Source organism: Borostomias antarcticus, assembly GCF_949987555.1.
Source record: "Borostomias antarcticus genome assembly, chromosome: 14".
Taxonomy (NCBI): domain Eukaryota; kingdom Metazoa; phylum Chordata; class Actinopteri; order Stomiiformes; family Stomiidae; genus Borostomias; species Borostomias antarcticus.
Window position 1 is genome coordinate 18,425,876 of NC_140247.1, and position 12,195 is coordinate 18,438,070.

The 12,195-nt window shown below is 45.8% G+C and overlaps 1 protein-coding gene across 1 annotated transcript; it reads right to left on the reverse strand.

The window, feature by feature from the left end:
- Nucleotides 1–1,585: 1,585 nt before the first annotated feature.
- On the reverse strand, nucleotides 1,586–11,926 carry gabrp (gamma-aminobutyric acid type A receptor subunit pi; the record flags this gene model as incomplete). Its single annotated transcript, XM_084448959.1, has 8 exons — nucleotides 1,586–1,912; nucleotides 3,158–3,351; nucleotides 4,497–4,649; nucleotides 5,065–5,202; nucleotides 10,026–10,108; nucleotides 11,182–11,399; nucleotides 11,487–11,554; nucleotides 11,821–11,926. The coding sequence occupies 8 exons, from the start codon at nucleotides 11,924–11,926 to the stop codon at nucleotides 1,586–1,588; spliced, it is 1,287 nt and encodes a 428-aa protein (XP_084305085.1).
- Nucleotides 11,927–12,195: the final 269 nt, after the last annotated feature.

Genomic DNA, 12,195 nt, shown 5'->3' on the forward strand with positions numbered 1-12,195 from the left:
AATGAAGTTGACATGAATATAGAATGTTTGGCTATTGAACTGTAATGTTGCTGATAAATGTGGTTTAAAAAAAGTTCTGTGATGGTGAAAGAATGTTTAATATAGGCTAGGCTAGAGAACAGGTCATATTGGTATGTGCTGTTAACATTGCATTTCTCTGGCGTTCTTTCTAGTTGTACAGCTAAAGCCATGACTACTGTTTTGTACATATTTGTTAACGCTGTGTAAGGTTATCCAATTTCTTCTCAAATTAATTAAGACCTAAATACAGTACAGTGACCAACCAGACAGCGCTAACACAACTTGTAAATACCGTCAGTGTTTGGCGTGAACACTCAATGTCCTAGATACAACTCTCACTGCACAGTACTGCATGCTTGTAAATTCACATTCCTTTTTTAACACTTTCTGCCTTAAAACATGTGATTGACTTGTGCACTTTATCGATTTTGCTACTTGGAATAAGGGGATACTGTTCAATAAATGAAGCTTTAATATTTTAATCTCAACAGTTTTTTTTTTGACACTGAAAAAAGGAATACTTTACACATTCTCTGCAACGTCTTTAATTGTTTCAATTCACAAGACAAACTGAAGTACTGCGGCTACATACGATGTATGAAAAACAATGTTACCGAAGAATAGAAATGTACACGTCTAAATGTTTAACTCTGTACAAGAATGAAGGCATCGAAGGCCTGATCAGGATTGGGGTCAGTTCAGTTTAAATTCAGTCAATTCATCATTTAAACAGAAAAGTGAGGCACATGATTACAAATGCTTTTGTATTAAATTCATTTTTTTCTGCATTTAAAAAACAAAACAATTCCAATCTCTCTTCCTGAATCGATCTTCCTTCTAGTGGTGTGAACATCGTAGGCCTCCTGCATGTCTCCATACTAGGGCTGGATGCTCACTGACGTTTACTGACTGAGTGAGTGATTAAGTGTTTAGACTATTGAAATCCTGAAAGTGCAGGAAATTGTGTTGCTGGATTGCCCTTCACCTAATCAAATCAAATCAAACTTTATTTGTATAGCACATTTCATACACAGAGGCAACACAGTGCACTTTACAGAGAGCAATGGGAGGGTGGGCATAGGTCCCACCCCTCCATATTCCAGAGGGAAGCAAAAAAAACAGTTTCACCCGGGGGCCAGAAAAGTGAGCTGTAATAATTATTCCCTGACCTCTCTCAATACATGATGTCGCGACCCCTAACCTGTCCAAAACAGATTTACTGTAAATACACTGACGCAGTAGCAGTCTGTTCCAACATGGCCTCCTCCTATTCATACAGTTACTAAGCCAGTGGAAATGACAGGAAGTGCCCAGTTCCAAATCAAGCTCTTGTCCCTAATCCATAGGCACTTATGTAAATGAAAGGATGTGATTGGTCTAGGCTACTAAGTATATCTAACAAAATCCTCCCACCAATATGAGGACCAGGTGCAATTGTCATCACATTAAATATACCTATCCAATCTATTGTATTCAAATGCACATAAGGCCTTTGAGGATAAGAGTGAGGGGTTCAGTTTGGAACTGGGACGCAGGGTGTTGATAAACAGGAAGTGATGTCACCTCAGAACAGGAGGTAGTAGAGCCAGTACAGGATGTTTACGAATAGGAATGCGAGGGGGAAGACCGTGCGTGAGTGGCGGTCGATGTTGTGGGGGTTCTCCACGATGAAAACGGACGCCGCACGGCGCCACACATCTACGACGGACGACAGGCACATCACGCACCCCAGCCCCGCGCTCTTCTCCGCCGCCTGGCTCTCTCTGGTCACGGATTGGTGGGCTTGTTCCTCGTGGCTGGGCTCTAGCTCCACGGACTGATCGGGTTGGCTGGAGCCGGCCATGTGGGCGGAGCCGTTGCCGTTGGAGTCGCGGAGCTCCCTGAGCAGCTCCTGAGACGGACGGGAACCAAGCCAGATCCAGAGAACACAATATGGTGAATGCTCTTAAGCGCTCTTATCCAAACTGCTTTACAATGGCCTCTCATTCACCCATTCACACACACATTCACACACCTATGGCGGCAGCTGCCATGCAAGGTGCTCATTGGGAGCTATTCAGGGTTCAGTGTCTTTGCCCAAGGACAATTCGACATGTGGACAGGAGGAGGCGGAATTCGAACCGCTGATCCTACGACTACTGGATGACCCGCTCTACCTCCTGAGCCACAGCCGCCCTCTATCAATAGAATAGAACAGTCCTCTATCAATAGAATAGAACAGTCCTCTATCAATAAAATAGAACAGTCCTCTATCAATAGAATAGAACAGTCCTCCATCAATAGAATAGAACAGTCCTCTATCAATAGAATAGAACAGTCCTCTATCAATAGAATAGAACAGTCCTCTATCAATAGAATAGAACAGTTCTCTATCAATAGAATAGAACAGTCCTCTATCAATAGAATAGAACAGTTCTCTATCAATAGAATAGAACAGTCCTCTATCAATAGAATAGAACAGTCCTCCACCAATAGAATAGAACAGTCCTCTATCAATAGAATAGAACAGTCCTCTATCAATAGAATAGAACAGTCCTCTATCAATAGAATAGAACAGTTCTCTATCAATAGAATAGAACAGTCCTCTATCAATAGAATAGAACAGTTCTCTATCAATAGAATAGAACAGTCGCTTATTTACCGTCGTCTTGGAGAGATAGGCCTCGCATATCTCTTTTTCCGAATCAAAAATCACATTTTATTTGCATAAAATGTGATTGGAGGTTAACATAAGATACGAGATGATGGCAGGACCGAGAAATGTGCCGCCCACGCCATAGAGAGACCCCGCCCCTTCACAGTAGAGAGACCCCGCCCCTCCTCAGCAGAGAGACCCCACCCCTCCTCAGCAGAGACCCCGCCCCTTCTCAGAAGAGAGACCCCGCCCCTCCTCAGCAGAGAGACCCCACCCCTCCTCAGCAGTGAGACCCCACCCCTTCTCAGCAGAGAGACCCCGCCCCTCCTCAGCAGCGAGACCCCGCCCCTCCTCAGCAGCGAGACCCCACCCCTTCTCAGCAGAGAGACCCCGCCCCTCCTCAGCAGCGAGACCCCACCCCTCCTCAGTAGAGAGACCCCACCCCTTCTCAGCAGAGAGACCCCGCCCCTCCTCAGCAGAGAGACCCCGCCCCCTGCTCACCCGGTGGATGTCTCCTATGGTCTGGTGCTGCATGGTGCAGAAGTGGGCGCAGGCGTACTCCACCAGCGCCCCGAAGATGAAGGTGAAGCAGATGCCCAGATACACGTCGATGGCCTTGATGAAGCAGTTGGCGTTGGGCAGGGAGGTACGGGCGCCCATCATCAGGGTGGTCATGGTCAGGACCGTGGTCACTCCTGAGAGAGAGAGAGAGAGAGAGAGAGAGAGAGAGGGAGGGAGAGAGGGAGAGAGAGAGAGAGAGAGAGGGAGGGAGGGAGAGAGAGGGAGTGAGAGAGACGGAGGGAGAGAAGTAGGGAGAAGGGGAAAGAGGAGTGAGAGAGAGGGAGAGAGATAGACAGAGAGAGCGAGTGAGTGTGGGAGAACGAGAGAGGGGTACACCCTCTCACTATCTCCCATACTCGCTCTCTCTGTCTCTCTCTCTCTCTCTCTTGCATGCGTATCTATGTTGGCATGTGTCTGTGTGTGTGTGTGTGTGTGTGTGTGTAATGACATACTCCGCAAGACCAACTGCATCAGTATGGAGACACCCAGCACTGAGACATACAGTCACCCAGCACGGACTTCGCTGGCTCGGTCACGTCATGGAAAGAGCGCTGACCCAGCTAAGTGCTGTAGGGCCAGTTCCATCATGGCCGCCGCTTGGCAGGTGGCCAGAAAAACAGCTACAAAGATCAACTGACCACCATCATGAAAAAGAGCAGCCTGAACCCGATCCAGCTTGTGTGTGTGCGTCTGTGCATGTGTGTGTGTGTGTGTGTATGTGTGTGTGTGGGTGGACGTGTGTGCTTGCCTACGTGTGAGTGTGTGGTAAATGGTAAATGGACTGCAATTATATAGCGCTTTTTATCCAACAGCCTCTCATTCACCCATTCACACACCAACGGCGGCAGCTGCCGTGCAAGGTGCTAACCTGCTCATTGGGAGCTATTTAGGGTTCAGTGTCTTGCACAAGGACACTTCGACATGTGGACGGACATTCAACCTGACATGTGGACATTCGACTCGCCAACCCTGCAGTCATTGGACCTAGCCGTGTGTGTGTGCGTGCGTGTGTGTGTGTGTGTATATGTGTGTGTGTGTGCATGCGTGCGTGCGTGTGTGTGTATATATATATGTGTGTGTGTGTATATATATATATGTGTGTGTGTGTGTGTGTATATATATGTGTGTGTGCGTGTGTGTCTGTGTGTATATTTATATATATATATATATGTGTGTGTGTGTGTGTGTGTGTATATATATATATATATATATATGTGTGTGTGTGTGCGTGTGTGCGCGTCTGTGTGTGTGTGTGTGTGTGTGTGTGTGTGTGACTGACCGATGCAGGTGCGTGCGGGGACAGAGCTCTGGCTGATCCAGAAGGAGACCCAGGAGAGGATCACCAGCAGGGTGGACGGGACGTACGTCTCCAGGATGAAGAACAACACGTTCCTCCGCAGAGCAAAGTGCAGCACCAGCTTCGGATACAACCCTGGATAGGGGACGAAGGAATCATTGATTGATTGATTGATTGATTGATTCAGTCATTCATTCATTCATTCATTCATTCATTCATTGCCACAGACACTGATCACAGATCTGTATTGCTCTTTTGGTTCACACACATGCTCTAACAAAACACCCCCCAGTTTTTTTACGCTAGATAGAAAAGCCAATAAATGAACACTGGGAGATGGTGGAGCTGTGACAAAAGCACTGAATATACCTCATTAAATTCAGATCCTCTCAATCCTAATTAAATAAAGATCCTCAAGTGTCCTAAAGGGATATTTAGACCAAGTAAGACTGGATGCTATGGTAGCATCCAATATATATGAAGGTTGATATTACAGTATATGGATACAGTAATAATAGCATGGGAACAGTACAGATTACAGTGTTCCTACCGGTCTCGTACACGGCCTGGGACACTGAGGTGTAGTAGCTCTCCACGCTGTACTGGGCCAGTCTCAGTGTGTCCAGACCCTTCACCGAGTCATTCCCCCTGGTCCAGTAGAACACCACATCCTGCAGGTTGTAGCCCCCTACACACACACACACACACACACACACACACACACACACACACACACACATGCATATACAATACATCGGAGTGAATGCAGCTGACGGCTAACTATGGCTCATTCACCTCCATGTATTTCCAAACGCGAAAACAACGGCAGTGAAAAACAATCAGAGTCTGGTAATCAGACTGACCAATATGGCAGCTGAGGTGAATAAATACATCCATGATAAGGCGAATAGGTAACGTTAGCCTGCTATTCTAAAGCCCAGTTCAGTCCAAACATTAACAACAAGACTGCTTGCAATAAACAATAATAATTCTAACCCTATTGTAGTCTAATCTCGCTTATTGCATGTCATTGCAATAAGCGATGCAATAGCAATAAGCTATTGCTGGTTGCAATAGACTAGAGTAGACTGTGTGTGGTTACTGTTGTTTCCTTATGCTGTGCGTTATTGCTGGTATTCATTCTAAATTGCAAATAACGTTAGAGGGGCGGCATAATGCACGCGCCGGGAATAATAAAGACAAAAGTCTTATTCCAGACAGATTTGTCCTGAAATGCCTGTCCTTAAAATGATTGGGGTATATAACAAGTGTTATTATTGATTAGCTATGTCAATAAAAGAAAAGTAGTCTTGAGCTACGAGTAACTTTACAGCGCTTAGCTAACTAGCTAGCTAACGGTAGCTCGCTAGCTACTAGCTACAATCACTGAGGTCATTTTTAGTCTAATTTTTTATCTTTTGTCACAAATCTGGATGATTACATATATGACAACTAGCAATACAGTATAGTAATGTAGTGGACTGTAGTGGACTATAATTCCCAGAATACCTGCGGTGCGGTCCTATTTCCCGGGTCCTAAAGGCTCTGTGCACCAGTTTCACTACTTCCTGAAAGTCACTTGGCTTCTTTATTTCCTGTCCTATATGATTGGATTAAGTGATTAATCAGGTGTGCACTGGGTCTGCCGCACACCTGATTAATCACTTAATCCAATCATATAGGACAGGAAATAAAGATGCCAAGTGACTTTCAGGAAGTAGTGGAGCTGGTGCACAGAGCCTATTTCGGCGGCTGCACGGCTGCACGGCTGCAGCTGGATACTATGCGCGCGCGCGATCCGCGGTTTGCTCCTCATAACGGCAAAGGTAAGCCACATCTTCTGGTTGGTATAATGTGTCAAAACTTCACAGAGAGATTGTTGTAATTTGGTAGTTAGCTAGTTCAGTTACAAGAATGAAAGGAATGGAGAAAGAGTGTGTCTCGCTTGTAAAAAATTAACTATATAGCTAGTGCCCGCCGAGAGTAACAGAAATGGCGTGGATGCACTCGTTTAGCCAACACGCTAGCTAGCTTATCTGTGACCTCAAACGTATGGACTATTTTAAGATAGCTACTACTGTCTGGCGCCATAAATTAGCTAGTTGTCATGTTTAAGGTGTATACTATTTTAATTGTGTTGGAAACTGTTCAAGTGTATACATTGTAAAGATGTAGGACCAGAACCTTGATATCAAGCCCCATTTGGCTATACAGTACATCATGCAAGTAGGCTACAGCCATTTTTAATTTGTTTTTCTTGTTGCTGCGCAGACACCAGCCTTGTGTTTACAACTGCATGTCCCTCTGCATGTCCCTCTGTTTTCCACCAGCCTGCAGTTTATGTAAGACTGCGCTGCTTAGCCAGGGGAGAAACAGATGGTATCATAACAAGGCCCTCAGGGCATTGGGGGGGAGGCAGAGGGAGACAGCTGCTCACAGGTTGGGGTAGACAGGGGAAAGAGCCTCGTGCTGCTGGTTATGGAACCGGAGGGAGGAGTTGAGCTGGAGGCAAGGAGAAGATGAGCAGTGACTGGCATCACTGCCGATCCGCCAACCAGCGGCGTGATGGCGTCGTCAGGTGGCATCCAACTTTCCTCTGATGAAGTTGTAAGCCATACGATGCCTCTTCTTCTGGCTGAAAGCTACAGTACAGTCATGAGTAAGTGACTGACGGTGTTAGCGTCTAGATGTGTCTGTAGCATGGCGCCAGGAGTCTCTGCGCTCAAAAGATTGGTGAGGCGAATCACCAATGACTGCACTCCATGCCCAAGAAGCCAGGTAGGCCGCCCCAGACAACTGTGACTCGCTCCGCTGGTGTGTGTGGAGGACCGGCTCATCTCTGGGGTCTGCACCCCCCAGCGGCTTGTGAATGCAGAGCTTTGATCGTGTCTCTGAGTCGTGCAGCTGAGTCCCCTGTGTAGCGACGACCGGAGACAAAGTAAAAAGTCGCTGAGAGGCTGAGATACATCTGTTGGCAAACTAGTTGACGCGCTGAATAAAAAGACTCGCTGAGATCAAAAATATGCGTTTTAAAGTGTTATTACTAAGAAAACATAATAAAGCTAATATGACGTGCTGAAATAATATCAAAGTAATCACAACGATCAGAAACGTAGTAAACTGCGGTCAACAAAAAGTACAGCGACCTACTTCCTCCCCTCTTTCCTCCCTAGCAGCAGGTGAACAGCAGTATATAATCAGCTAGAGCTGAGTGGATTGAGAACACCGCCAACCCAATTAACCAATTAATTGACCCAATTAATTCTATCAATCACTGCAATATAAAGAATAACAAATAACAAAATAACCATAATATAAACACGCATACAATAATCAATTCTCACTTCATTATAATTCCCCATAAATCAATTCATGGCTCGTACACCCTGCCTGCCCAGTGGCCCAGTGGTTGTCACGGGAGGCAGACCAGAACACACTGACTGACCACCAACTCTGTCTGTGTCACGGACATCTAAGCCAAGGAATGGGACACCATTTTGCTGATGGAAAATGTTAACATAAACAAAAAACACAAAAGCAACAAGACTGATTAATTTGGACAGAGATAAGAGAGCTTGTTATTGATGAAAATATGAGTGTCCCTATCCATATTTATATTGATTTAATATTAATGAAATGTCTTGACTGTTTGGAAAAAATATTGCCCTTTTAAGGGGTGGTAGTGTTGGAGGTGTCCAGACAGTTCATAGTCTAAAATAACAGTTTTGTAAAAAAAAATACAGTATGATGACAAATCATACTTCATAATTAATTAAATGTAAATTATATATAAGTCACTAGTCTGGTGCTTTGAAAGCACAGCAGTTGCAATGCCAATGAATATTATGCTACTAAAATTGCATTTCCCCATTGTGTTAGGGGAGCAACAGCTTTCTGTTTAAGCCACGCCCACTTCTGTTTTGTATCCAAATACAGATCCAGATTATTTTGTGGGTTGGACAGATGCAGGTACAGACACTGACGTCTACACACCCTGGTGTGTGTTCTGTGTGTTAGGAGTGTGTGTGTTCCAGTTTCTGCTCTGCTGGGTGTTCCAGTGAGTGAGTGATGGATGGATGGATGGATGGATGGATGGATGGATGGATGGATGGATGGATGATGGATGGATGGATGGATGGATGGATGGATGGATGGATGGATGGATGGATGGATGGATGGATGGATGGATGGATGGATGGATGGATGGATGGACGGACGGACGGACGGACGGACGGACGGTGTATCGATACTAGAAAAGTACCGCGATACTCTGTCGTCAAAAACGGTACAATACCCAAATTTAAAGTATCGATACTTTAAGAAAGACAGTGTTTTAATAAGAGCCGTATATATTGAGTTGAGTTCATGTGACAGTGAAGCCGTGTTTGTTTGTAGGTATAATAGCGCTCTGCTTCTCTCTCCCAAGATCCCCCAGTCGCAGGGCAGTGAGTATGTGTGTGTGCGCGCGCGCGCTCTCTCTCTCTCTCCTCGCTCTGTCTCTCGTTTTGCCTACAGAGCCGAAAGTGAGGGCAAGCCCACGGACATTACAAATCTCATCTGTAAACAATGCTACAAATCTATACCAAGGGAGCCAATATGACCAACCTGGCAATGCATCTTGCAGACAGACATGCCGACTTACACAAAGAATTCAAAGAGCGACAGGTTAGCGAATGTGATAGAAGATAAGATACACACAACAGCTGAACAGCAACACCAGTACTGAATACAACCGAAGGATATTTCGCCTACCTAATGTTAAGTTTAGTTTTATTTGTCAGGGGGAATGCACAATACATTTATTGCACCAGATAAATGCTAAAGAAGCTCATTTTCATCTGTAGCATTAGACTTTTAGCTAGCATAGCTGCAGCCTAACCTGTGACAAAAAAAAATCAATACCTGCTCCGACCTCCTAGAGCGAGAGAACAGTGAGACAGATCTCTTCTGATAATTGGGAATAGCGAAAATGCTTCAATAGGCCTGTGTTAATTAATAATAATAATAATAATAATAAGCTTTTCAAATTCTGCTGATTCTCTCACAGTTTGCAACAACATAGGCATAATTTATTGATTTCTCCCCCCACAGACAAACAAACAGATGCCAGAACAATCTCAAACCACCCAGTCGAGGCAGCCTTCCCTTCCAGCTGGGTTTCAAAGCTACAGGAAATATGATAAGGACTCAAAAGATGCAAAAAGACTGAACAGAGCACTAAAAAAAGCCAACAATTTAAAGTTCCATGTTCCGTCATCTATTATTCCATTACTTTTCCTTATGTTTTAGATTTTCGCCGTGGTATCGTTTCGGTATCGGTATCGAGATATTTTGTGCAGGTATCGTATCGAAGTCATAATTTTGGTATTGTGACAACACTAGTGTGTGTGTGTGTGTTCCAGGTTGTGTTCTGCTGGGTGTTCCTGTGTGTTAGGTGTGTGTGTGTTCCAGGTTGTGTTCTGCTGGGTGTTCCTGTGTGTTAGGTGTGTGTGTGTGTTCCAGGGTACTCACAGCTCTCCAGCTGTAGGGTGCACACCTGTCTGTCCATGGGGTACTTGGTCAGGTCCATGTTACAGGCGATGGTGGCCGTAATGCTGGTGGACATAGAAGGAGGGGGAGCAGAACTTAAAGCCAAAAACCAGGTTACATTGCATAGAGGGTGAATCTTGGGCACTTGAGTCATGCTTGATCACTGACTTGCTATATTGAATTGTACACATTGAACATATTAGATAGACAGACAGACGGATAGACGGATGGATGGATGGATGGATGGATGGATGGATGGATGGATGGATGGATGGATGGATGGATGGATGGATGGATGGATGATGGATGGATGGATGGATGGATGGATGGATGGATGGATGGATGGATGGATGGATGGATGGATGGATGGATGGATGGATGGATGGATGGGTGGATGATGGATGAATGGATGGATGGATAGATGGATAGATACCTGTAGACAGATAGATACTGTACAAACAAACAAGAGCATATACCTGAACCCTAGTCATTATTCCTAGTATAGTAGAACCATATACATGGAAATAAACACATCTTGAGTCTTTAATAATCCCTGGGGGGGGAATTCAATATGTTGAGAAGACAGCTGAATAGAAGATGAGGACGAGCGCATCGGAGAGCGTAGAGCAAGATGGCTGAATAGAGGATGAGGATGAGGAGGATGAGCGCACCGGAGAGCGTAGAGCAAGATGGCTGAATAGAGGATGAGGAGGATGAGGACGAGCGCACCGGAGAGCGTAGAGCAAGATGGCTGAATAGAGGATGAGGAGGATGAGGATGAGGACGAGCGCACCGGAGAGTGTAGAGCAAGATGGCTGAATAGAGGATGAGGAGGATGAGGACGAGTGCACCGGAGAGTGTAGAGCAAGATGGCTGAATAGAGGATGAGGACGATGAGGATGAGGACGAGTGCACTGGAGAGTGTAGAGCAAGATGGCTGAATAGAGGATGAGGAGGATGAGGACGAGCGCACCGGAGAGCGTAGAGCAAAATGGCTGAATAGAGGATGAGGAGGATGAGCGTAGAGCAAGATGGCTGAATAGAGGATGAGGAGGATGAGCGCACCGGAGAGTGTAGAGCAAGGCGGCTGAATAGAGGATGAGGACGAGGATGAGGATGAGGACGAGGACGAGCGCACCGGAGAGCGTAGAGCACCGTCCCGTTGCTGAAGATCCTAATGAGCCGGTTCTCCACCGTCACGTCGTGCAGGAAGGAACGCTTGGAGTCGGGGATGAAGGTGTCGGGGATCCAGAGGAGAGAGACCAGCCGGCCGTCCACGCTGACGCTCTCGTTCCCTGGGAACACCAGGCGGGCGTCGCGCCACCGCTGCCGGAGGAAGATGGTGGCAGTGTAGTCCTGGGGGGGGGGGCACGCCATCAGAGAGGAGAGAGGCAGATATACACAGGCACAAAAACGGACACCCTTTTGGGTATTGAACTCTACCATGTTGATTTCGGAGATGGCGTCGATGCTGGCTATATCCAGGCTCATCCCGATCTCTACAGGACCATCTAGAGAGAGAGAGAGAGAGAGAGAGAGAAACCGGCGTTTCTATGAGGTTTTCCAGTAAGTGAACAGTGGTGAGTTCAATCAATCAAAGCTTTATTTGTGTAGCGCATTTCAAACACAGAGGCAACACAATGCGCTTTACAGAGAGCAAAGGAGGAGGGTATACGACCCACCCCTACATATTCCAGAGGGAAGCAAAAAAACAGTAATGACCCGGGGGCCAGAAAAGTGAGCTGTAAAAATTATTTGTCAAAAAAGTTGACCTCACCGTTGAAGTTGGGCCTCAGGTAGCGGTTGTATCCCTTCATCAGCTTCTGGATGGTGGGCTGTAGTTGGGAGTCGTTCCACTCCCCCCAGGAAGACCCCGGGAACATGGACACGCTGCCGAAACACAGATCACAGGGAGATTTGAGTTTGTTCATTCGCGATTCATTGTTATTTATTGGTTTATTTGTTAGGGACAATGTAGCGCACATTGTTACATGTTGTCGTAATAAATGTGTTGCATGAAAGGTTTCTAGCCGATTGGCTAATTTGCAACCCCAGTGCCTAGTTAGGCTTTCTAAAAAATTACAATTTAAAGCAATTACATACATTACACAAAACATGCAGCAGCTAAAAACTACATCACACAATTATATCA